This window comes from Nothoprocta perdicaria, unplaced genomic scaffold, assembly GCF_003342845.1.
Source record: "Nothoprocta perdicaria isolate Ctin4 unplaced genomic scaffold, notPer1 scaffold_258, whole genome shotgun sequence".
NCBI classification, from domain to species: Eukaryota; Metazoa; Chordata; class Aves; order Tinamiformes; family Tinamidae; genus Nothoprocta; species Nothoprocta perdicaria.
The window spans coordinates 209,003-235,764 of NW_020455486.1; the positions used below are offsets into that span (position 1 = coordinate 209,003).

At 39.8% G+C, this 26,762-nt stretch overlaps 2 protein-coding genes across 2 annotated transcripts in view; both read left to right on the top strand.

Moving 5' to 3' along the window:
• SEH1L (SEH1 like nucleoporin) overlaps positions 1–11,066 on the top strand; it is a 28,675-nt gene extending 17,609 nt beyond the window's left edge. The window contains exons 3-10 of the mRNA XM_026040449.1: positions 1,183–1,233; positions 2,125–2,271; positions 3,138–3,349; positions 4,611–4,709; positions 5,869–6,009; positions 6,342–6,499; positions 6,919–7,069; positions 10,618–11,066. Coding sequence (XP_025896234.1) covers positions 1,183–1,233; positions 2,125–2,271; positions 3,138–3,349; positions 4,611–4,709; positions 5,869–6,009; positions 6,342–6,499; positions 6,919–7,069; positions 10,618–10,807 — 1,149 coding nt within the window. The 3' untranslated portion in view covers positions 10,808–11,066. The remainder of the gene's footprint in view (positions 1–1,182; positions 1,234–2,124; positions 2,272–3,137; positions 3,350–4,610; positions 4,710–5,868; positions 6,010–6,341; positions 6,500–6,918; positions 7,070–10,617) is intronic.
• A 3,250-nt stretch (positions 11,067–14,316) lies between these two features.
• Positions 14,317–26,762, top strand: part of CEP192 (centrosomal protein 192) — a 57,656-nt gene continuing 45,210 nt past the window's right edge. The window contains exons 1-12 of the mRNA XM_026040457.1: positions 14,317–14,474; positions 15,630–15,755; positions 16,484–16,638; positions 17,508–17,554; positions 19,019–19,151; positions 20,523–20,677; positions 23,400–23,522; positions 23,803–24,145; positions 24,563–24,703; positions 25,455–25,519; positions 25,601–25,792; positions 26,484–26,607. Coding sequence (XP_025896242.1) covers positions 14,317–14,474; positions 15,630–15,755; positions 16,484–16,638; positions 17,508–17,554; positions 19,019–19,151; positions 20,523–20,677; positions 23,400–23,522; positions 23,803–24,145; positions 24,563–24,703; positions 25,455–25,519; positions 25,601–25,792; positions 26,484–26,607 — 1,762 coding nt within the window. The remainder of the gene's footprint in view (positions 14,475–15,629; positions 15,756–16,483; positions 16,639–17,507; positions 17,555–19,018; positions 19,152–20,522; positions 20,678–23,399; positions 23,523–23,802; positions 24,146–24,562; positions 24,704–25,454; positions 25,520–25,600; positions 25,793–26,483; positions 26,608–26,762) is intronic.

Here is a 26,762-nt window from a genome sequence, read left to right on the forward strand (position 1 = left end):
GGGCCCCGCCGGCCGAGGCGGCCGCTGTGGAGCCAGGCTGGATTTACGTATAATGTCCTCTGTGTGCGCGCGCGTGTGTGTGCCCCGCATTTAGGGGGCTGGAAAATGTTTGCAAAAGCCGTGGTGCGTTTCGATAAATAGCTGCGTCTAGTTACGTGAAAGATAGGTAAACAGCCTCTCTGCCCTCCCGTGCACTCCAAAAAAAAATTCCTCCCCCAAACAAATAAACCAGTTACTGGCCCAACCTTTGATCGGGTTTGACTRTGTAAAATCTGAGTAAAAACGCCATGAGGTAGATGGAATTTACGGGCAATATTGTTTAGTGGTGTCATGTTGCTTTCCCATCGTATAAGTGTCTTGTATAAGATACATTTTCCAAAATTTTACAACACTTCTGTAACTCCAGTGTATTCAGAGTAGGAATCAGGGAGAAATTATCATGAAGTTCACCTGGGGAATAGATTATAAGGTTGCATAAGGGATCCAGAATGGTAGAAGTGAGGTAATACTTYGACATGAATGAGTGAGAAACAAAGAGTGGCTGCCAGGGGCCTTATGCCATTTTTCCTTGATGAGGTTCAAGAGGTCCTTCGTGATCTCTGAAAGGGTTRCAAAGAGAAGATTTTTGAAAAGTTGAGAGAAACTGTTGACAGAATAGGTCTAATTCAGTTAGACATACTAGAAACAAGATCTGTTAACCCACTGGGAACAGTTTCTTCTTGCTGCCCTGCTCTGTCCATGGAAATTGTCAAGAGCTTTTGGGACTCTGAGCACGTGCTGTGGTGAGGACCATRGAAGCACTATGGTAAAGCGGAGTGATTCTGGCATGCCCATGGAATGTAAGGTCAAAGTGAAGTGATGAAGATCATAATGTTTTGTTTTCTGTAAATARTTTGTTCTTTAAAAAAATAATAGAACTCCTAGTGTAGTGGGTTTTGCAGATGTCTGCCTCCTGGGTCGTCAGGGTCATCATCCTGGCCCTGTAGGAAGGATATTTTAGCGATAGCTAAAATATTATAGCTTATATAGCTAAGTGCACTTGTGTATCTAGCCAGGAAGAAAAYAATCTGTATTCTGTTTTGGGGTTTGTTTATTTGCTTTTAATGGCTTTGTTCTTTTTTTTTTAACTATCTAGTAAGCTCAATATGCAAGTTGTGTGATTGTATTTTTACTTCTCAATAGGTCTGGGACAAAAGTGAAAATGGGGATTGGCATTGCACTGCCAGCTGGAAGGTTTGTATTGGTAATTACATAGTTACACCATAATTTCTCCAATGATTTGTCAAAATATGCTTAGCTCTTGTATAAATGCTTTTGTTTCTTGTAAATAATGTTACAGTAAAACACTTCTCTAAAACATCTGTAACCCTCCTCACTTAAAGCTGGGATTGAATGCAGTCTTGTACCTAATTAGCTTGGCAGAAGTTGTTATCAGTAAATGTGCTGGTAACAAGAGTATGGAAGGTGGAAAGCAGTATCCGTGTTTTTAATTGAACRCCTCCTTTTTACATATTCTAAGATTTACAGAGAAGGAAGAGATTGGTCTAGTAGGTGATTACAGTATTGAGCTGTCTGTATTTTTTCATAATCTTTCTGTGAACTGTGTTATCATATGAAAACAAGTCTCTCTCCCGGGTAACTGGGGCATTCAGTTCTTGAATTGTCCTTAAACATATATAATAGAACTGTGTAAATACTAAGCCATGTGAATGGAAATGCAAGTGAAGATGTAGAGTTTTCCTGAGAAAAGAAGCATTCATTTTACTGAGTGTGGAAGAGCAATTTGTTATGAAGAAGGAGAARATGAGTAATGCTGTGGATATGCTTTAGAAAAGTACAGGGGAACTTTACTATATATTTATATATTACTTATATAAAGGAAACAAGCCTTGAAATAGACTTACAGTAATTAATAGGAGTGTAGCTTTGCAGTGCTTAGAGAAATGAATGAATTCAGCAGTTGTTATATAACTTTGAGCCTTCTAAAAGAGGAATGGTCTTAAGCTTTCTAGGAATTCCTTTTTTTTTTTTTTTTTTTTTTTTCAGCAGTAGAAAGACTGACTGCTTGGGATTACACAATAAATATGTTTTCCTGGTCTATGACGTTTTAGTTTTATCTTGCAGACACATAGTGGATCTGTGTGGCGTGTGACATGGGCTCATCCAGAGTTTGGGCAGGTCCTGGCTTCCTGCTCTTTTGATAGAACTGCAGCTGTTTGGGARGAAATAGTGGGAGAGTCAAATGATAAACTCCGTGGGCAGAGTCACTGGGTGAGAATTYGATGTATTAACTACAGAATTCATATGTTTTCATATGAACATATTTCCTATTCCTTAATGATTAGTTTGTTTATTATAACAGACTGAAGTTTTCGAATGTTTAATCTCTAGAAGTAAGCAGAAGACTGAAGATAAAAGTTGTTCCAAATACTAAGTTACTGAACACTTCTGTTTCTGCAACATATTCCCTTTATGGGAATATATCAAAGTATTTTTGATGTGTAATCTCATGTCTCATAATCTCATATACTTTATATAATCTCATGTATCTTAGAATGTTGTTTGCTTTAGGTTCTTAAAATAGCTACCATATACTGAACTCTTATAATGTTAAAACATATAAGGGTGAAAAGTTGGGCACTACCGRCCCCCAGTATGGGGTACAAGCTGTCATTCCTGCACAGGAGGCAGTTGAGACTTCTGTCTTTCAGCTCAAACTTGTACTACTTAAAAGGACACAATTTGGAAAAACAAGAGCGTGTATGTTTTCCTTTTCCATCTTAACAAATGTCTTTTGAGATCACCCTCTATCAGAAGTACATTTGGTGTTTTGATTTTATCTCCTAGAAGAGTCTGTTCCAAACAACTCTTGCTAGTATCAGTACCTTTATATCACTGTGAGCATCTCTCTGTTTGGAATTGCCCGAGTGCAATGATCTGTTACTTCTCACATAAGTTAGTGTATAAAGATCTTTCTTTAGTTCTAGGTGGAAGAACTAGTATATGAAATGCATGCGGTGAGGTCATGCTATAAAGTGGTGCTCTAATACTTTCATTAGCTTTTCTCACAATATGTTTTTTTTTTTTTAATGGAAATTGCCAGCACTTCCTTCAACAACTTCCCTCTTTCTTTGCAGGTAAAGAGGACAACTCTAGTGGACAGCCGGACATCTGTAACAGATGTTAAGTTTGCTCCCAAGCACATGGGTCTTATGTTAGCAACTTGTTCAGCAGATGGAGTCGTAAGGATCTACGAAGCCCCAGATGTGATGAATCTCAGTCAGTGGTCACTGCAGCATGAAATCTCCTGTAAGCTCAGCTGCAGTTGCATTTCTTGGAATCCTTCAAGGTATGTTATTAAGCCTGGGTGGAGTTTTAAGCAGCAGATCTAAAGAGTTCTGAAATGTTACAAAGCGAAATCCCCCAAATGCTCAGAGGAAGTTAAGTGTACATTAGGACTGGGGAAAAAGCTAGTGACAGTTCKTGTAATAAAGCTAATTTGGCTGAGCCAAAGATGTTTTTTTAAGATTCTTCTGTTTGATARATACTCTGAACTTAACTAATTTTAATAAATGATAAGCCACAGAATTATTGAGTGCCTTTTATTCTGCAAAGCTCAGTTGAAATTTTCCTATTAGAAAGTGTTTGCAAACAATTCTTTTCTCATCTTTACACCTTAAGAAAATCGTTGCTATTGGTAATGATTTTGACATGGTAGTTTCTGCTTGTAAGTGCAGGAAAAATGCATAAATTATTGTAGTATAAATTCATTTTAGATTTGTGAACGTAGGAATGTGTCCCTCGCAGGGTGCTGTGCGAGGCAGCCTGGGAGTGTTGCTCACAGGAGTGCAGAGCTCTGTGGTGCGCTTMGCTGTTTGGATGGCAAGTGGAGCCCTCCTTGCCCAGGAGACGTCGTGTGGGCAGAGCTCCTGCTTTATGTGGCAGCTCACGACCTCCCCCAGCAGCAATGGGAGAGGAGGAAAATAATTAAATAATTCAGGGCTGAACTGCCTTGGATCCTGTTCCCTTTGGAGATATTTATTTATTTTCTTTATTTAATTTAATTCCCCTGTGGAAGCAGTGATCTGTATCCTGATGATACTTTTTATTTTATTCATGTAGTTGTAGTCTCTGCTGAACAATCACAGCACAGACTTTCTCTTTAATGCACTGGGTAATGTTAAAATGAGTAACGTTAGAATTCATGTATGTTTCCCCTGTAAATGTAATCTCTTTTCTGAAATCTGAATGAAATCTTGATAGATCAATCAGGAATAGTTACGGATAGGATGCAGATTCTGCTATGTAATATATAGAGAAATCTTAACCGCAGATGACTACATATATTCCGTTTTCCAGATTAATAYGTTATCATGGTCTTGGACTGCCAAATAATGTTTCTCTAATTTGTCTGTATTTAGTTTCGTGTATGAGGTGACCATTKAAGACAACAGATTTGAGGTTGCACAGATAACTGAATGACATGTTAGTATTTTAGTGAGGTCTTGTTTTTATAGATGTGCTTCAAATCTTTTATTTTTTTTCAATGCTTTTTTGCTTACTTTCTGTGAAATGGTGTATAAATATAAAATACTTATTTTCCCTTTTAGCTCTCGAGCTCATTCTCCAATGATAGCTGTAGGAAGTGATGACAACAGTCCAAATATATTGGCTAAAGTTCAAATTTATGAATATAATGAAAACACCAGGTATGCGAAACAATTAAGTAGTATAACATTTGTGCATTTTAGAATAGTTTGTAGCGTATGTCCTTTTATTTTATCCCCATCATTACATGTGGAGTAGAGTGATAAATGACATAATCCTCAGCATTGTTTTGGAAAGTTTGTGTTGGTAAAATTGCCCTTAGTAATTGGTAGCTGATGTTCTTATGCCACAAAACGGGAAAAGGGACAAGGGACACCAGCATAGTGGTGGTGGTAATGGACATTGTGGATTTATTTTTTTTCCCCTCAGCGTGTAAATGCTAATGTTCTTAGCAAGATTTTAAAGTGGGAATTGTTGTTTCTCCTTCTTACAGTTTATGAATTTAAATTCGCACAAGGAACTAATAGGACTGAAGTTGATACTTGAGTTGCCCTACTCTAGGCACTGTTTTTTAAAGGCTACCTTAACGATACTCAAAAATGTAACTGCACAGTGTTAAAGAGAAAATGTTAGGAAATTCTCTGAATTATTAACATGCTGTAGAATTTACATGGCTCTGTTTGTAAATTTAAGAATTCAGTACCAAATATACCAAGAAGTATATGCACAACCACTTCTAAGTAAATAATGGCAAAGAGCTTCCGTTTCATTCAGAATGACTGTTGTATGGATGCAGAGAAGATGTATTGTGGATTTGTGCTTTGCTACAGATGGTGTTTTCTTTGCATTCATAGTAAAGAAAAGTTGGTGTATCTCACCTTGTTACACCAACAATGAGAGTATGGTGGAATGCATGTTCATTTTATAGCAAAGTAGGCAGATAGTGGTCTGCTTATAAGCTTGGAAAACTGAATAAGTTGTTTAAATTTCTTTTAGATGTGTAAATGGAAGAATCTTTTTATTTATGTTTTTCAGCTCACAGAAATATATTCTTTCTACTGGAAGGCTTACTTGGTTGCATGATTTAGCCCACTGCTAGTACCTATTGTTGTATATATCTGATGTATTCAATTTCCAAAGAAATTTCTTTCTAATTGTTACTTAGTATTTTCAATTTAGTTTATGTTAGCAAAGTGTTTTTATTTTTGCAGATAATCAATCATCCATTTGTCCCTGTTTCCTTAGGGGTAGCTCTTTTAAACTGYATCACTGGCAGCTTGGATGGCATTTAAGTTTAACTTGTTCTCTGCTTTTCTACAGAAAATACGCAAAAGCAGAAGCTCTTATGACAGTCACAGATCCTGTACATGATATTGCATTTGCTCCAAATCTGGGGAGATCCTTCCACATCTTAGCTGTAGCAACCAAAGATGTGCGGATTTTCACGCTCAAACCTCTAAGGTGAGCTTTGAAGGAATAGAGTTCAGTATGATATGATGCATAACTATATTGTCTTTTAGAAGCAAAGAGAAGCAAATCTGGGAAGCAGAAGATATTTGTATCTATCTAAACAATGTAAACTATGCAGAGTTTTATTTAGTTGTATGATTTTTAAGATGACAAGACTATAAGAAAGAAGAGGGTTTTGTTCAAATATCTCTTAACATTCATAATGYAGTAACAATTATTACATAAACTCCTTGAAGGAGTTTTCCTAAGGAGTCCTTTTGTTTGCATGTTCAAGATGGACCTTGGAACACTTGTGTACAAAACTGTCACTTGCTCTTGAACAGGAAAGAATTGACCTCTTCTGGAGGACTAACAAAATTTGAAATTCACATTGCGGCTCAGTTTGATAACCACAACTCCCAGGTGTGGCGAGTGAGCTGGAATATCACAGGCACAGTGCTCGCCTCTTCAGGGGACGATGGCTGCGTTCGGCTGTGGAAGGGTAAGAACTCCAGAAACCAGAAAATCTTTATTCATCGGTAGCATTCATGCAAACGTTTTTATTTTTTTTTCCTGGAGTATTTTCTTGTTAAAAATTCCAAAGCAACAACAAAAATCGGTGTCATTTTCATCAGCCATTTACGTTTGTGCATGGTTAGCGTTTTAATAAGGACAAAGTAAATTCATTCTTGCTATTGAACAGAACTGAGGTTTAAATAATAGGTAGGCAGAGGCTGTCAGGCAGCTAGAAGGCCAAATTCTCTACTATTTTGAGCTTATATGTGTATTTATATGGATTATATAAATGCAATCCTAATTCACACTAGCTATGTAGCCATTGAAATGTAATTGTTGATTTTTTTCAAAAGCTGGTCTTCAGGAAGTTAATTTCTTTTTTGTCATTTGTGTATGTATTTTCAGCAAATTATATGGACAACTGGAAGTGCACTGGGATACTGAAAGGTAACGGGAGTCCGGTCAATGGGAGCTCTCAGCAGGGAGTTTTCAACGCCTCTCTGGGTTCAGTGAATACGAGTCTGCAAAACTCCCTAAATGGATCATCTGCTGGCAGGTAGGCTCGTTAGTGCACAAAGGAGATTTCACAAAATATTCTTCTCTGAATCTTCTTGATTCTTAATTTGTCTTAATATTTTGTGCCTGTTGTTTTAAGTGCGACGTCTATTGCACTATTGCTTGAGTGCTTAACCAGGCTGTTCTGGGTTTGCTCTGAGGTAGTGGATGTTATGCTACTGTTAAGAGGAAGAACAGGAAAATAACATACACTCAATTGTTTTGTTTAAATGAGTAATTCAAACAATTGAATTTTCGCTTCACTTTATTCCTTTCACATTATTTAAATTTGTTTTGAAATAGTCAAGCAAGGAGAAACTTCTTCATACYGCTGAGTAACTACTGCCTTCTGAGATACATGTTTATAAGCTAAATGTGAATACCAGCCACTATTTCTATTACTGATTGGGTTGATGCAGCAAAAAGGAAGTGGGGAAGGATATTTCATAGTCTATAGTTCAATAATTGCCTGCTAGCCTTAGTTTACTTTGGACGCATTTTTGCAGATGTAACATCATGGAATAAAAGTTAAACTTTTTATTTTAATCTTGTTCATTCATATGGAGTTCTTATTGCAAATGAATTTTCTTTCTGAACTATGCTTTTATTTTGTAATGGCTTGTTTAGGAGGTAAGCTTAACTGCCTGAACAAAAATAAATCATTTTAATCTGTCCAGACCAAAATCCAAAGTAGTCCTGCCAAGCTGTTGAAACTGGCCTTGTGTGTGGAGTGTGTGTAGTCACTCCACAGCTGTGTCCTATACAAAGGGTCAATGGGACCAAATTCCACAGCAGCAACTTTTAAGTTCTGTGACTATATTCCTTTTCCTAGTGCCGTGGAATTGCCTCCATTTCCATGTACAGGTGCTCATGGGGCTTTTGGTTTAAGATACTTATCAGTGAAGTGCTGTACCAGTTTGCTTGAGGAGGGTTTGGGCACATTCAGTTTCTTTTCCTTTTGACAATGGATCTTTCAGGTCTGACTTCCAGACCTAACCCTGTAGAACAGGGAAAGACTCTTCCATTTTCCTTATAAGATACATGGGAGTGGAAGAGGTGGTTGCAGGCCAAGTGAGGATGAAGGCCAAAATATTACTAGCCATCTAGTTCCAGGAGGGGTACTTGTGCTGCAGCAAAAGTGCTGAAACACAATCCTGTTTTGGAAGTGGGATGTCCATAGCCCTTGACTGAGCTTGCCAGGGCTCCTATGGAGAGATAAAGACCATTTCACACCTCTCCATCTAAAATGGAGCTGCTGCCAACCAGTGAGACAGCCTTGGCCCAGTGGGTGCCTGTGTCCGCTCCCCTAGGTCAGTGCGAGCCGTTGTGAAACTGTAACTTTTATTTCCCACGGGCAAAAATGGCTTTAGGCTCCTGCTATATTTTGAAAGCTGTTGTTGTTACTGTTGTGGGCATCAATGTGGATTCGGTTTTAGTTACAGAATAGTTTATGGCTGTGGAATTCCAGAAAAAAAAAAGTCTAAGGATAGAACTTCACTGTAAAAAGGATGCACTTGATTTTTTTCTCTTGTAATCACATTGACCTGAATTGCATAAACATTGCTGCTAACTTTTTTTTTATGGATTAATATTTTTAATACAGATTTATGTATTGACACTTGTCCAACTCAGTATGATAGACAGAATTTGTTTTGTCTGTGGCTGTTCATGTTGTTTCGATGTTCGTTCATTTAAACACTTAAAACAGCAAAAGCACTGCTAGATTCCAGCCTTTGGAAAAGTTTTATCGGATATATTTTAACACATTAAATTGTTTTTAGGGTGATTAACAATGTAGTTTGGGGGGAAAAAGTCCATAGTGCTGTATTGTTATGCTGATAATCATGTGTGTCTAGATCTGTGATACGACCTCCCTTCTCCATTTGTATTATGTCCTTTTTAACAGAAAGCAGAGCTGATACCAAGCTAACTGGAGTAACTTTGGTGTTTTGCTGCTTGTTGCATGCACACAGGAATGGAAAGCGAGCTCCTTTTTCCCCTCCCCAACGCCGTTTGACCTCTCCCAAGACACCAGCAGCCAGCTCACTACTAAACGCAATTCCAAAGGCCTTTCTAAGACACATTGTATACTTTTTTTTTTGGTATTAGCCAAAACAGTTTGATACTGGTGGAATTTCTGGTAGAAAAATAATTAGAGAGGCTCCTATGGAAAAAAAATCCATCAAAACATTTTTTGGAAAGTTAAACTAAAATTGAATCAAAGTATTAGTTCATGAGTAAAAATGAGATTTTCTTTTTGGTCCTTGAGTGCGATGGGAGGAGGGAAGTAACTATTAAAATAGTTTTAATTGAAATTGTCTCTATAGCTATTTTATATTTAATAATGTTTAATATCTGGTTAAGGTACCCAAACATGACACCTCTGTAACTACTCTGTAATATATGAAACTGTAGTCTTAAAGGGATAAGAAAACAGTGTGCTTTGATAATTGTACAGATGGTAGCTTTTACTAGTTTGGTATTGCTTCATTTATAACTTAGTACAACTTCAAATAAATGTTTTGTAAGTACTGTCTTAGTTCTTTCATCCTAACTAAAAGTACTCTCTCTGATATGTATTTGTACATTCCTGTGAAATGATTCTATGGAGTATCTAAAATTCTGAGCACAGTATCTTAAAGAATGCATGCATTTGAACCATATAAAAATTGAAACCCAAAATGCAGCTTGATGTGGATTGTCCCGTAATTTTATTAGTCACGTGTCGTTCTCCTCTGAAAGTCCATAGAACTTAAACAAGACAGAGAAACCTTCAAGTATCTAAAAACTATACTAAAAGGCACTAGTATTACGGGTAAGATCTAATAAAAATGGCAGGAAAATGACATGAAATGGCATAATTCTGAGCTGTGCATTTACCAGAAAAAAAACTCTGAGGATTTTGCAGAAATATGTGAATACTTAGGAAGATTGTATTTCATTGGAAGTAGTTATTCTCTGTAAATGTATATTATTAAATTTAAAGTATTGTAAAAAAAAAAATGGTTTTTACGTCTATGCTAGAAGTGCTGTGAGCTTAATCTGAATTGGATGCATCTGCCGAACATGTACTTGCATAATATTTAATGCAACTTTTGTTGCATCGTTTGTCGCAAATGAAGCGTTACTAAAAACTGTTAACAAATCACAGGAATTCTGGAGAGGGAAAGCAGGGTGCTAGTTGTGCTATAGAAGCTCTTCCATTTCCAGAGCCATCTGTTCTTGGGAAAATTTTACAATTCTTTCTATGAACTTTCTAATTTCTTTCTATGAACTCCAGTGGAAAAGACTGCACTTTTTTATTTAGAGAACGGCATCCAGATTTGTCTTGTTTTGAATTAAAGCCTTGATTTCTGCTATTATGTTCTATTGGTTTTGGCATGGATATACTAAAGCATTTTATTTTATTTTTTTCCAGCATGTCTTTTCTCCTCTTTGGTTCTCCTTGTATTTACTACCTTTCTCTTTTTTCTTCTGTTTTTTTTTTGTTTGTTTGTTTTGTTTTGGTGTTTTTGTTTTGGTGTTTTGTTCCTGTCTTAACTGTTTCAGGTATTTCTTTCCCCCTCTGGATTCCCCACGGGCTGGATCGAGATGGTCCAGCCATGCCCAGCTCCTTCCTCCTCCTCCTCTGATAGAGCCCTCTTGCGATGCTGACCCTGCCAGCCTCCAGTATCCACACCCTCGCCGACGATGTGTCTCTCGGCCTCTTAACCTATTACCTGAGAATGAAGGGGTTTAACATAACGTTWCTTTAAGCAAACTCTAGAAGGCCTTATTCTCACGTTTGCCAATACCTTCCATTTCTGGCTGCTTTGGTTTCTTCTTCCCTACAGAAGATTTTGCAAAATTGGGGGGCTTTATTGCATGTTTTGCAGAACAAACCACAATATTTGGAACATGTTATTTGTGCTTGGGCAGCAAAGGAACAATTTAATCTGTATCACCTGAACTAGAGCAATACCACCAGTATTAACTACTCCATTACTTAGCTACTGATGGAGTAGCTGACTTCAAAGTGCCTGTCATTATTGCTATTTTGAAATCAGTTTATTGTCATTGTGATTTTTTTAACCTCTATTACACCCGCAAGTGTGAAACTTACTGTTAAACCTCGGTATGTCTTCAAGAAGTTGTTCAGTAACTGAAGAATGATGTTGGATTAACTCCTACCAGAAACCATTCCTGTGTATACTGCAGCAAAAAAAATAAGCTTGAGCCTTGGGTTGCTTTAAGAAYTTTCCATCTTGCTGTAAAGATATTTAAATTTTATAACTGTGATTGACTAATAAACTTATTTAAAAAGGTCTTTATTAGTATGCCAGTTCTATATTAGGCTATTTTTTCATGACAGGTTCTTACTCAAGATGCTCCTTGGATTTTTATGTCCATTCTCAGAGCTTTGCTTTTGCAATGTCATGTGCCCTGCCGAATGTAAAACTGTGCGTTGTATTTTTTCGACCACATGTTACGTTCTGTGGCTTTTCTCAGTGTGGAGGGTTTGCAGAGACCTGTTAGATTTGAAATAGAATTACTGCTTTCCTCAGTGATTGAATAATACATTTACAACACCTTGGTGGGACAATGCTGAGTTGTTAAAGCCTTGTCTTCCGTGGGCCATCACAGGGAAGACATTGCAGTGGGTCAATACGTTGACATGAACAATGTCAGYGTGCAGGAAACAAATGTGTAATGTGTGTTTGAGGAACGTAGCTCTGGTTTGCTAGAGAGCAGGAGAGGTACCGGGCTGTGCAGAGCCCTTGCTGACAGTGCACAGCTTGCAGGGATATGTGCAGTGTCTGCAGAAGCAATTGCTTGTGGGTTTCATTTTTTGTTGTTGCTGTTTTTTGTTTTCATTTTTTGATCAAGAAGTTAGATATTATGGAACCATGCCACCTTTTGTACAGTAAATGGCAATTGAGATGTTATGTAACTTAAAGTAATATCGCTTAAATGTGGGTAGGAAGTGGAAATGTAGAGGTGTGTATAACTATTGGGGGGATGAGTCATATGAGGAAAAAGTGAGATCCAAGCTATTATACTGCAGTTGATTCCTACAGTAGATGAAATGTTTTTGTATATGCAGACAGCARAATATTTTTCTGAATAGTTTTTCTGTTCCCAGAATTTCTATCTTATCCCTTTTCCTTATCAGGGAGAAAAAGAAAAATAAGGCTCCTTCCTAAGAAGCCCAGAGTTCTTTTGTTGATTTTTCTGTGTGTTGAAGGTTTGTACAAGACCTTATAGTGTTGGTCAGATATGCCTCAACTACTGCAATATAACAAAAAAATGGTGTAAAATATATTGGAAGAGAAGTATTTATATATACCCATCCTTTATAAGTAAGGGAAAGTTTTCTAGGGGAAACTTAGTGCTAGCACTTTTTTTTTTTCCTGCAGTTGTGACAGAGCCCAGAATAACCACATGCAATTACTGCCAAATAATGCCAACTGTTTGTAGCTTCTACTGTATTTGTTTCCAGTTAATTTGGCATGCTACATTACTTTCCTTTATGCTGAACACATATTCTTAGATATCCTGACTAATTCCAGTCCCCCTTTTTACAAATGGATGCTATTACATGCTCAGTGCAAATGAGTCACATTTCCAGGGCAGGCGCCAAGTGCTTCGATTTCAACAGCTGAGCTCTAGTTTTTATATATATATATATATGTGTGTGTGTGTGTGTGTGTGTGTGTGTGTATGTACATATGGTACTTGTGTGCCTGCTAGCTGCTTTATTCATTTTTCTTCCCTGTGTGCTGTTCTGTGTGGATGTTTCTCCAAACCAGGACCTTTTTCTAATGTCCTTGACTGTCCAACTTGACTTTCAAACTCAGGTTCAACCTCCTAATGAATCTTGTTTCCARGAGTCCAGCTTATGAAGCCCTAGGAGGGATGAATGATAAGGTTACTGAGGGCTTAGGGAGGATTACAGCATGTACACACAGTGTTTTAAATTTATCCAGCCATTAATAAAGCTCTTCTCCCTCCTGTTTCTCTTCTGTGAGATGTCCCCCCTGTATTGCTGAGGCCCTTGGAGCCCTCTCAGCTRCACATTCAGTGTGGATATTCCACATCTTTTAGGGTCTCTGTATTCATATTTTTATGTATCTTCTCGGTAAGGTGTCCCCTAGTTTCTCATCCTCCTAAGAACTAACCCGCCTCAAAACTGAAATAAAACGATGAATGTAATATGTGTAAACTGTACGTTGTCCAGGCTTCCTGTAAATAGTGACTCATCTAGCAACAGCAGGTGCTGTGCAACGACTGTAACCATATAAATAAATATGACTAAAGTTTTTCCCTTGTCTCTGGCTGCCCCCCTGGCCCGGACGAGCTGTTAAACGGCAGCACGGGGGCTGTAGCCTCTTCTCTCAAATATCCAATTTGCTTTCCCGCYTAAGGAGTCTGGCACTGAACTATGTAAAACAACCCTTAATTCTTCTGCAAGCTCCCGGGCCGCCTCCAGGCCGCCCCGTTCCGCGGGGGAAGGGGGAGCAGCAGGAGGAGGTTCCCTCTTCCCCCCGCGCCGCTGCCGCCCCGTTCCCGCCCCCCTCCGTCCCCAACGGCTGCCGTCGCCGGCCCTAACGGACGGCCCCTGGCCCCGCCCCTCCCGCGCCGCCGGGCGGGAAGAGCACGCGGCGCGGGGGCGGAGCGTAGCCCTCTCGTCCAATCCGCTGCCTTCTCGCAAACTTTTTACCCCCCCTCTCCGAGGCTGACCTGACGGCCAATCGGCAGTCCTCTCTCGCTCTGYCCTGGCGCGCCATTGGCTGCGGCGCGGGCGGGAGGGAGGCAGGAGCGCGCGCGCGGGGAAGTTGGGTGCGGAGAGCGCGGCGGCGCGCGGGCCGCCGGTGGCGGTTGAAGTTTGGCGGTTGGGCCGTTGCCGCTCGGTGCGGGCGGCGCTCGCGCTGCCGCCTCCCTTTCCTCTCAGGCGAGTGGCGGCGGGACGCGCCCCCCCCCCCCCCCCCCCCCCCCCCCCCGGGTGCCCGCGGCCCCGGCCCCGGCGAGGCTGCAGCGGCGCAAGCGGCTCTGCGCGCTAAATATAGGCCGGGCCCGGGGCCCGCGCCGCCGCAGCGCCCCGGCCGCTGCCCGTTTTAGAAAGCGCGCGCAGTGCCCGGCCGCGCGGAGGGCTGCGGAGGGCGCCCGTGTCCGGGCCGCGGGGCGGTCGGCTCCCGACACGCCGGTGCCGCGGGGCGGGCGCGGCGTCGAGCTGCCCCGTTCGCTTTCAGATGCGGCGGCGCTAGGGCCATGGAGGACTGCGCGAATATCGGCGATGAGAGCCTGCCCAGCCTGCTGGGCGCCTCGCTCRGCAGCGGCGCCCTGGGCAACGGCACGGGCGCCTCGAACCCCGGCCCGCCCGTGGCCGCGTCCACCGGGGCCAGGAGCAGAGCGGGCTGTGAGCACAGGTGAGGCCGCCCCGGAAACCGGCCCAAAGGGGAACGCTGAACTGTGAGAAAATGCAGTAGTCTTTTAAAATGTCCAGCCTTTGGGCAGATTTTCTCTTTTTTTTTTGCCAGCTTACTTGGTAGATGATAAAGATACTCGATAATCAGGAGTATGGGATGATGGTATTAGCAGTAACAAGCCTTGGTGAAATTAGCGCTTGTCATGCTTCAAATTTAATCAGCTACTCTTTTAAAGGGTATTTCTGGAGCACAAGAAGTTCTGTCTCCAGGTGAGGAGGAACTTCTTTCCTGTGAGGGTGACAGAGCCCTGGAACAGGCTGCCCAGGGAGGTTGTGGAGTCTCTTTCTCTGGAGATCTTCCAAACCCRCCTGGATGCCACCCTGTGCCACATGCKCTAGGTGTGCCTGCTTGAGCAGGAAGGTTGGACTAGATGATCTCTAGAGGTCCCTTCCAACCTTGAATATTCTGTGATTCTGTGATTCATTCTGTAAGTTGAAATTAGAATGATGAAATGGTTCTTCTTAATTCATAAAGCATAATTCTTAAGCTTCTTTTTAAACTAAAGATTGAGATCATTTGATGAATAATATGTATTYGTATTTTTCAATATAGTTGAAAAATGTAGTTGAAAAGTATAGTCGGAAAAAAACTTTTAATGTAGTTCAACTAACACATTTTAGAACAAGCACTGTAAGAACAAGCGCTATATGGATATTGGTTAAAAAATGATATATTTTAGAGTAATTYGTTCAACAGAGAGAAGAGCAAAGAATAATAATAAGAAACTTGTGGTCACTTTTACTCCTTTCATGTGTGACTTAGTAAGAAGTAAGATGAGACTTTTGTGCTGTGCGTTTTGAGAATTGTATATTCCAAATGGGACAGAATCTTGCAATAATGACTGAAAAAGAGAACGATGAAGTATTTGCTTAAAGAATTCCAGAGAGTTGAAGAAGATCCTTTGGGTTGATATGTGTACCTGTAAATACAGATGTGTTAAAAAAAAAAAAAAAGTAAAAAAGTCTAAAAAATACTCAAATTATGGAATATATGGGAGAGCTGCAACCATAGGGAGTGTTTTTGTCAAGGCCTGAAGACGAGGCTTGGCGCGTGTTGCGCCGCAGCGTGACCTGTGTTTGCTCCCGGCCCCCACAGGCTCTCGGATGTGCAGGCATCTTACTTGGAAGAAGGTCGACGTTCGCTTGCATCGGGATCTCCTCGCAGCATTCAGTCTGATGCGGATCCTGTGGGGAGATTCGCCCTCAGCTTTCAGGATGACCTGTAAGAGATGTTATCTCACCCTCCTAAAAACAAGCTAAAGCTCATTCTTGTTCTCAAATACTTTAGAAAGAACCCATGGTAGCTGTTAGAGCCAGCTTCTAGATTTTGTGTCTTGCATAGTAGTAATTCTGGCTCACATAAATATAAATCTAGCTTATGTTTACTTAGTTTACATTAATTTTAGATGAAGCTGATGCTTCTCGTTCATGTTATACCTGCAAGTAATGGTTTTATTTGCATATATTTAATCTTTTTAAAACTTCTTTCCATGCAGAAAGGAATACACATTTTTACTAACTTCCTTGTAATCTCAGTGTTTGCTCTTTCTTAGGAAGTAGGTACTCTGTGGTGTTATGTAGGGACCAAATGAAGAAACTTACAGCGTTACTGGGGTGGAGTAAATGTTGGAAACTGTCACATAGATTTTTCTAAACAAGGTCAACTCTGTTCCTATTGTGACAAAGCAGCAATATACACCTTTCTTACTGATAAAAATGCATCTGAGCAAAATCTTCTCAAGCCTTTTCAATCTCAGTAATTTCTCTTGCATAATAAAGTTTCCGATGATGGGTCTGTAGAATCTGTGCTGATCAGGATCAGCAAACCTTCTAGAGACAAAGGCATTAAAATTAGAGAATGCATTTTTTTTAATTTTGAAAGATGTTATGCATCAATGTTGATTGTATATTTAACTGAGCAGTTTTTCATTGAAATGAATCTCTTTCTAGGGAAGTTGATACACAGATCAAAGAACCTCAGCTGACTTGTGCTGTTCGGAAAGAGTCCCGCTCGCTGTGCGGAGAGGAAGAGCGGGATGTCATGGAGCATTCAAATCACAGCGACGACACCTTGGTCGAGTTACTGCCACTTGAACAATTAGAAGGTACCAAATTTTGAAAAAGTCATAYGCTTGTTCTCAATATAATTTACTCTCTTGACCTTTTCAGTGCTTAATGGCATAGTCCAAGTGAGGTTTTCGACCCCTTCTCTTCCAGTCTACAAGGTTATATTTTAACTAATGTGTCTTTTCCTGCCTAGTTCTAGCTGGGGATAAATGGTCCTTAGCTGCAGCTGCAGAAGTTAGAAATTAATGCTTTTCTCRTGTGATGATGCATAAAAAGCAATTWGAAATATTTGCTGTCAAAATCAGKTTTCTTGAGACATGCAAAAAATGTTGAAWGTAGAACAGCATACTGCTACTGAAATTTGTTTTTAGAAGTGTGGCTACTGCTATTAGGCTTACTTTCTAGTTATGCCACTCTTGTGATTAGATTCTCCTGCTTCAGTATTCTTACTGAATTTTAAACAYTCATTAAATACACTTCTAGTCACTACCCCACTCTGAACTGTATTGAATATTTGCATAAGTTTTTTTTTGAAGGAACTGTTAATAATGTTTTAATAAAGAACACTTTCCATTAGAAAGAGGTGTATTTTGTAACATAAACAAAATACATCTTCCATCAGAAGAACTGTTGACTGAATAGGAACAACATTTATTCCTGTTACTTCATGTTCAGGTGCAGCAACCTGGTGTTCTTTGCTTTCTTTTTGTTGCCTTGTAGAAGTTAAGGCAGCGATAGTCAAATCTGTGGGTGTTTCTGTTCTAACAGTGATACTTCTGGGAAATTCCTGTTTTCTTAATAACCTCCAAGTGTTCTTGAAGTCTGTCTGCTTTTCTCTTACAGGATAATAAGCATTTAATAATACAACATAATGAAATACCGATTACATTACATTCTTTCGTTTCAGATTTATCAACTGGAATATGTTTTCTTCCAGGCAGTAAGAATAACAAGGTAAAAATTCTTCTAAATACAAGGAAGATTTTCATAATAATAGTCTTATACTAGAAATAACTCCTGAGAGGAGGAGGGCAGACATTTACCTCTTGTTTTATGTCTTGTTTTCATCAAGTTGGTAGCAGTGCTAGCATGTTGAGTATGTCCTGTCTAACTCTCTGCCTCCTTTTTCCTGTCACTTAATGTAGTTATCACCACAGGAGCCTGTCTCCTTCTGACCTTTTTCTGTTGTGGAAATTGTTGTTTACTCCCTATCATTTGCTGCCGTTTCATTCACTATCTATGTAAGGACCTTACTGCCTATTTTGGTAGTAGCTTGCTTTAGTGAAGAGCCTTTGCGGAGGAACCTTACTGAGTATTTTTGGAAATGGAAAATATCAACCTGATTTTACTTGCCCATGTTTGTAAATTGCTTTGAAGAACAGCAGATTAGGGAGGACTTGCTCAGTGGCCTCAACCTAAAAACTGCACCATACATAGTAATCCAGCCTTCCTGCTGCCTCTCGATTCGTGGTGCGTGTGTCTGTAACTAGCAAGCGACTCCAACACCTGTGGACAGGTAGGACTGTGCTTCAGCTGCGCACATCTCCCAGGCATCTGGATGGTGGCGATGACTGGCGTAGAGATAAAAGGCACCCAGGCACCAGAGACGGTGTGCCCCGTGGGGCGTGCAGCCAGAAGCTGTCCACATGTGTGCTCATTGATGTGTCAGCTGGTATTTACTGAATAGGCTTACATTTTGTTCAGAATTCTTTATCTAAGGAATGTGATGGATGATAAGTAGCGCTTGAATGCTGACAGGCTGCCATTTGAACACCCTCATTTAAGTTCGTAGAAAAAGACTTACTGTGTGCTCCTTTCTGAACATTTGTTTCTGATAGCTGTTAAATATGATCTCTTTATTACAAAAGAATCCAAAACAGACAAGACACTGTATCATGCAGTTCTAAAAAATATTTGTATATTAAAAATAATAATTATAGTTAGATGGATCAAGTTAAAATGCTACTTCAGAAGCAGTTCAATATGTTATTTGAATAAAATAAATAGTAAATTTGGGTATACAGTTTCTGCAAAAGTATGAAATTGTATTGGTGGTTGTTCTAGTTTGTACCTTGAGGTGGAATCACAGCTTGATAAATGGAGGGGTTGGTTTATTCAAGTGTAAATTCTTAATGAMACAGCTCAGTGTTTTAGTTCTGAAATCCTGACAAGTTTCAATGACAACAATGCCATTTGGTCCCTTTTTCTTCTAGCTTTTCTTTAATCTGTTTTCTTGCATATATCCATTTCAGAAGCTAGATTGAAAACTGTTAAATTCCCCTGGAATAATGTTGCTAAGATGAAAAAGGGAATTCCAGAGTGTGTGGTGGTGTTTCTTTTTTTTAATATTCATCAACTGTTTATTAAAAAAAAGTGGATTTATACAATAATTAAAAAATATATGAATGTTTTCTGCAGGTTGGTACATTTGAACCTTCTGAAAAGCTGATAGAAGGTGAAATCTTAAGTGAGCATCTCAGCGCCAGCCTTTCAAGTTTTTTAGAGAACGAGAAACTCTCATCTATTGCAAGCTTAGGAGGAAACTCTACTGGTAAGTATATTTCTAAGTTCATAGCTGCCTATGGGTWTTTGAGTCAAGAATTCTAACAGTTTTTATGCCTACTTGAAGAGTATTGTTTTAATTAAGTATTTTTTATGGGATTACACTTAATGAAAAGCTTGTACTAGAGGAGTATTAGAAGAGTCCTGATGGGATCCTAGAAATAAGAGGATCCAAAAAGACTGACTGATATGGAAGGACCATCTTCAAGCTCACGAGTAGTCAATCACAATGAGAAACCAGCTGAAGGGGAGCAGCAGACCTGTGTGCATGAACAAGTGTTTTGTGGCAAAACTCAAATGTAAGAAGAAAGTGTACTGCAAATCCAGTATCATTTGTGAAAGCAGAGCTATGATTCATATTTTTCATCTACTGACTGTCAGATATAGCAGGTCTAGATCACCTTGCTGTCATATCAGAGTTATTGATTGTCTGTAATTTGTAATTGATTTAAATTTCATTTCTCTGAAAGACTGAACTTGGTATTTCTGTAAGTCAGGGTCTAGTTTTGCAGGACATCAGCCAAAACCAGAAATGGAAAAATAATGGCTACTTATGTGTACTTGCTGTATGTTCTTGGAAGTGTATAGACTTCTTCTCAGAAGGAAATACCGAGAAAATTGTAAATGACATTTTATTGGCAGAAGAATTGACATACACAGTCCAAAGTTAGAATCATTGAAGAACTTGTTCGTCTATTGCCAGCAACTGAAAACAAATGTTTCTTCAAGTTTGTGGAAAGCTTATAAATACAGGGCCTGTTTGAGTATGCTGCTATTTTTATAAAAAAGAATACAGACAATCCTATTTTTAGAATTGAAAGAGTAAAAGATAAAGATGTTAGTTTCATCTTGAAATGTGTTTTACAGTGGTTGTAAGAGTGCTTTAAAGCATGTCCTAAAGAGCTGTCTGATGTTTAGTTCTAAAACAAGCTGAATATAATATAATAACATAAAGTATTGGCAAAGTTTTCACTTAGTAAATGGCAATAGTGCTACTTTTCATAATAACATGTAAGATTTTTGTGTCTTTGAAACAAAACTGCTAAAATCACTTTTAGTGTTGTTTCAGAGATGGTACTATATTTTACTCTGAGTATGTATAAGGTTTGCTGGCAGGAATGGGGTGGAACGTGGATACTGGCAGCAGTTAAGATGCTGCTGTCTTATTTTGCTGCCTACCCCTAGTCATGGAGTAAAAGCCCATGCTTCTGTGCCTGGTTATTTTGAGGGAAAATAAAATCATGTTGCTGACWATGTGAGTGTGTTATGAGAATCAATACATTAAAAACAGTGGAATTGGTGTGACAGGGACATTATAAAATATGGGTGGAAGGTGGATTTTTTTTTCTTCTGTTTCTAGATGATGATATTGATGATGAAGAGTTCTTTGACAACCAGCTAGAAGCTTATTTTGAACAGCTGGTACCCCCAGAAATGGCAAGAGGAGACACCAGCATGCAGGAACTCTCCAAATGCTGTACAGCACTGAAGCTTTCTGAAAATGGCTTAATTCAAGTAGGTGAATTCAAATGAAGTTCAAATTCCATGTGCCTAATGGCTCTTCAGCRTGAGGATGTGTTGAGTGTCCTTGGTCAGGGTGACTGCTTCCCTTTGACAGACCCAAAYGCCATGTAGGAGCACAAATCTTGAAAATGGATTCAAAACAATTTAGAGGAAAGGAAGCCAAAATCCTGTCAGGTCTCCTCTGGAGGGAGGGGGGGAAAAAAAAAAAAAAAAATCTTTTTTTCCTCTCCACTCTCTTCCTTGTAGTGCAGATCTAGCAGCTGATGATATGTTTGTCACGGAGGTTCCTGCTGTTTATGGAACAAGGAATGGGGGAGTTGGTTAAGTAGCTGCCTGTCCCAAGAGGCTTTTGGTCTGGGAGGTTTCYGGGCGAGCTGAGGAGTGTTGTGTTTTATTGCCAGCTTTTTTCAAGTCTGCGAGTTTGCCATCCCCGCTGCCCTCGCTCCCCACGCTCCCCTTTCTCCTGTAGGTAGCCTTCTAGAGCCTTCTTCTTCCTACTGCTAAGCAGTTGTAGTAAAGGGTTCGGTGGAGGTCAGTTCTCTTGCTCTATCCTTCAGTGGAGAGAGGGAAAAAAAAGAAACCAAAGCACCTAAACCATTAAGATTTTGTCTCGTCTTTGGGATGATGTAGGCTGTTCCTTAGAGGAACATGCGAAAGCTACTGTAGCATCCAGTAGTAATTCCTGAAGATAAACTTTGTGCTGGATTATTTAAGACTGCATCATATTACAAAAAAATATGTTTTTAGATTTAAAAAAAAAAAAAAAACAAACTCTAAGCTGTGGCATAGACTACTATAAAGAAAAGGAACAATGTCCTGAGCATCACATTAATTGTGTATGCATTAGACTATTGATGGCTAATACTGTATTGTGTTAGCCTGACCTTTCAGGACCATACTGAAGGAGAGTATAGATCAGCACTTGTTGTAGTCAGAGTTTTTAAGCAGAATCTTTCTTCTAACACTGTATCCTCTCCCACATCTCCAGTGGTTATTCTTACTATGAAAGGTGGTGAGATGTTCTGCAGAAACACTTGGAATCCTCCCAGGTCCCCTAAAGAGAAAAGGTACATACAGTTTGCAGCTAGGCAGATGCCTCTACTGATACCATGGTCTGGTGAGGACAGGATGTAATACTGATTAGCAGCCTCTGAATGCAGAGAGTTCCTAATGTGGCAAAAGGAGATGTCTGATACCTGTGGAGCGTTTAGTTTTGGCACTTTTCTTTCTTTTTTTCCCCCCACTAAACAAGTTAGCTGAAGGGAAACTAATTCCATCTTTTGGTCTTGCTAGTAACTTGCTTGTAATTTCCAGGAGTTGGGCATATTGTCTCTGATGATAACTGCTTAGTTTGAATCATGCTTTCTGTGAGAGAACTGTTTTCAGTTTTCTGACTTGTTACTGTTATTTGGAATTGCAGTTTCAGCTCCAGCAACGTTAAAAGGGAAGAACAGCGCTGTCTTCCGAGGCAGTGATTAAACTTGTTGAAAACAACCTGTACTCGCTTCTGACAAAAGATTCTGTTTGTTTTGTTTTTCATTTCTGTAAAATACTAGGATAACACTCATATTTCTGGGTGTATTTTTTTGTTTTGTTTTAACCATACAGGTAGTTTCATAAAGGCTTTCTTCTCTTGAATAGCAGTCTCCAAGGTTTTGTTAAATGTGTAGCATCCTGGGGACTTGTTTTTGTCAGGGAATAAATGGGTCTTTGGATGGCAATTGTGCATGTGAAGGGTAATCCTAGAGCAGCATCTGGCTGCCTTTTCCCGAGTCCTTGAGCAGTATTTTGCTTTGTTGCGTATGGACTGCCTGAGAATAAAGGTCTTTCTGATATCTCGGCTTCTGCATTCTGAGGTGAGACTCTTGACAGTTGCCTCCTTGGTCAAAATGGAAAAATGTGATGGATTAAAACTTCTGGACCTATTGTAGCTTGTGAAAATAATACCATGAAATTGATTATGTCTTAAAACTGACTGTAGCAAGAAGTAAATATTATAGTTTTGTTGAGGTGTTGCCTGTTGAAATCAGGGATCTCCAACTGTCAGTGGCGTTCCCTGGCATTGGGGACTGGTACGTTGCTGCCTGCAGTGGTGGCCTGCACGGACTGCCAGGTGCCATGTGAGTCTTCTGGGCATTAGCCTCCTGGGTTGGAGCAGTCGCTTGGTCTGTGTGTAAAGAAAGCAAGAGGTGACTGGTGGAGACCTACGGACCATGCTATGGAGAAGAGTGAGGAGAGCGATGTGTAGCACAGGGTGGCTCAGGACTGGATGAGGAGAAAGGATTGTATGAGGAGATGTTCTTGCTTCCCCACCCTTGGAAATAGACAGTGAAGGCAGTACAACAGCCTCCAAGTTGGAGCTTGGCTCCTTGTGTGGCAGTGTATTCCAGGAGGTTAAATGGGAAGAGTGCTATGGGATGGGAATTGATGCCCTTGTCAAAAAGAATGGGACAAGAGGAAGGAGAAGAGATTCCTCTATCTTGTGTCTGCCCTTACTGGGGGCAAATACACAGACTAGCATAGCTAGAAATTACTGCCCTCATCTGTGGGGCTGACAGACATACTTGCCACTGATAGCGGCAAAAGAGCAAATTAATTTTGATAAACTTGTTATTGGAGAAGGTTTTAAGATTGTAAAAGTAATGGAATCTGAACAATTCTTTTATTAAATGCATCTGTTGTAGTGGAATTTAAATCTTTTTTTTTTTTTTAGGAGAACTTKCAGACTGTGGCAGGAGGAGGCCCTGGCAATGCTAGTGATGAAGATTCCCAAAAACAAGGGATAGCTGGGTGCTCTGTAGAAAAAGAAATGCTGCCAAGAACAGTCCAGCAACTGGTATGRAATTGTCATTTAAGTTTCTATTTATCATATTCAGAGTAAGACTACATTAAAAGATGGTTGTTCATTTCAAAATTTGTTASTGGTTGAACTAACAACCTAAAATTTATTATTTAGAAAAACAACTGACCAAAAAAACTTATAACACCACTCTGTTTTTAGATAAAGTTTTCAAATATAGCTGTTTCACTCTTTTGTGCTTGTAATTATTAACATAAAGAGTTAACAAACGTAAAACATCTGACACTGTTTTTGGTCATTATTACTCTCTTCTAAGCATTCCATGACTGGTGGAGATGGGCTGGATTCTTGCAGTGCTGCTGAGTTGAAGTTAGATTCGCTCTACCTTCAGTGCACGGACAGCCATAAAGCAGATGTTTGGGGTGCTCTCCCARCGCAAGAAATGAAATCACCTGAGGCTCGGGCTCCTCTTGATGCAGAAGTGCTGCACCCAACAGAGGGAGTCCTGGGTTACTGCACAAGTCCCAAGATTCCTGTTCACACGAGCGTGGCGGTAACGGATGCAGATGCAGCCGAGGGTGACGTTGGACTTGCTGACACTTACCTGTCCCCCTCGGCAGGCAGCTGCGAGGAGATGTGCCTGCCTGCAACAGACAAAGGTAGGTGGCTGTAGGAACAGTCCGGCTGAGACCAGACTCTGTTGCATCAAAAAAAAAAAAAAAAGGGGGGGGGGGAAGTGTTGAGCTTTGCCTTTTTCTGCTCCTGTTTGGGCAAGTTTGCAAACATACTACATTTCTTTGTAAATAGGAAATAAAGTAGTTTAAACAAATGCAAGCCAATTTATTCAAAAAAAAAACCAAAAACAAACAGCTTAATAGCTAGTGTGTTGCACTAATCTGTTGCTCATTTCAAAGTTAAATCTATTTTTAGCTTGCAACCAYAGCAACTTGAGCTACTTTTTCTTTTAATTTGTGGATGATATTGGGCAAGTCAATTCTTTTGTACCCCAGTTTAAGAGATTTTGCTCTATTCACTTGGTCTTTAATCAAGAGCACAGCGTTTGATGTGTCTTTCAGGTGATACACCACACAGCATCGTTTACCAAAATGAGGAAGGCAAGTGGGTGACGGACCTTGCATATTATACCTCATTTGATGAAGAGCAAGATTTAAATCTGTCTGAAGAAGATAAAATAAATGAGGAGTTCATAACTGGATGTATGTAACTTTTCCTTCTTAACTGGATGTTATCTGTAGTACAGTGTTAGGTGACCTTCTTTCCTTTTTTGCTGATTTTTTTCACAAATCAGTGTTATGTGTTGGGAAAATTCCAGTCTTTAAATATTACAGGTTATTTGACAGCTGTTATTGATTATTACTGTAAGATTTAGATTATCATCACCAGAGCTGATGGAAGAGTTTTCTTTCTGTGGTTATCACTGGTCCTGTGAGGAGTTCCTGTTTCCTTTGGAAGAGGTACTAAAGTGTCACTGGTACCTGTTGTTTAAATATGTTCGTGTTCTTTATTTGGATTTTAATTACTGTTATCCTTTGATTCAAGAATAAATAATAGTCATTCTGCATGGCATCATGGCCACAATATGCGAAATGGTTGTAAATGATAAATTATTGTGGCACTGACTAGAATGTGCAAGTGTCTGCTGAATTCGCTAGCTGGTGAATATGTGGATCTCTTAAATGCCTTGGTKTTTACTCTTAACTTAATAGTACTGCAGTATGTGGGAATTGATCGGGGCCTTGCTGGACTCCATCTTCTGTCAAATTTCAGGCTCTTTGAGCATCTGTCTACTTACAAAACTGTTCATTTTCTTTATACTGTCTAAGGCTGATCATGGTAAAAAGTATTGTGTTATTTTTCCTTCGAAGTGCAACTTACTGATGCAAAGTAGTAAAGATGGCCCTTAATTACTTATGCATTATTTTAATAAGTGTCCTCTCTGATTTGAAGCCAAAGCAGCAGCTATGATTGCACAAGACCAGGAAGAATTTGAGAAAGCGCACAGGCTTGTACAGGTAAGTAACTATCTCAATATCAACAGAGGAATTCCCAAATTTCTTTGCAGGTAACAACTTCTGAAATCTCTCTATCTGCAGGCAGAGAAAGGAGACTTTCTGAATGCCTCAGAAGTAGCAGAGTCTTCGTGGAGATCGGCCAACAGCTGCGTTCCCCCGAGAACATTGGAACTGAGTAAAGATGCCAGCTATTTACGCCTGTCTCTGGGGGAGTTCTTTGGCCAGAGATCTGAAGCTCTTGGTTGTCTTGGTGGAGGCAGCGATGTGAAACGGGTATGTATCTTAATATCAAGGAGCAAAGAAATTGCAAGAAAAAACACTAGCAGTACTTCTGGTTTTATATTCTTTATATTCTTTTGAGATCAGCTTTTCTAAGTTTGCCTGGGGAAATGACAGATCTGAACTGAGCTTTTGTTTRTTTGATTGTTTCCATGTTGAGATTTTTGATGTGAAGTGACTGGTATGTATCACTGGCATCAGTGGATGCTGATCTTCGTATTTTGTTCTGGAACGTGTTGAACCATGTGTTGAAAAATGGACTTTTGGACAAATGGACAAATGATGTGCTGAAAAATGGATCCTTGCTCTCCTTTGCAAGGGGAGCAAAAGTCGAGTGTGAGTGTTCCTTAGCATGTGCCTTAGTTTTGCCCTAGAGGATGGGTAGTCAGTATGTTCTGTCTTGGCTTATTCAAAGCCTGAGTGGCAGAGCATGCTTCCAGGTAGCGTTGATGAGAGCCACGTGTACTTTATTTTGTCTGCCTAACTAGAATATATGTTTTATGTGAAAGTGTATCTATTGGATTAGGCMTTTGCCAGGCTGGGAGGCATAAGTTATTTCCCAGCCATGTGAGATCAAAAGATCAATCAGGGAGGTGCTATGGCTGAATTTTTGTGAGCTCACTATTTGCTAATCCTGTGTTCTGGAGTAACTTTTTTCTTTTTTTTTTTTTTTTTTCTTTTGTAGCCGTCTTTTGGTTATTACATTACATCCCCAAAGAAAAGGGAGCCTGTTGCTCTGTTAAGACAGTCTGATACATCAGGAGATTATGCTGGCCAAGAGAGTTCACATTTTTTTGAAGTGTTTCCAGGTAATAAGAGAACAGAAGAAACCTCTTAGGTCAGTGGTTACGTGCAAGTAGCTCTTAGTAATGCTGCAACTAGTGAAGACCATATTAAGAGGTATCTCGTATCAAAACAACGTCACTCCAGTCTTCAAAAAGGGCAAGAGGGAGGAGCCGGGCAA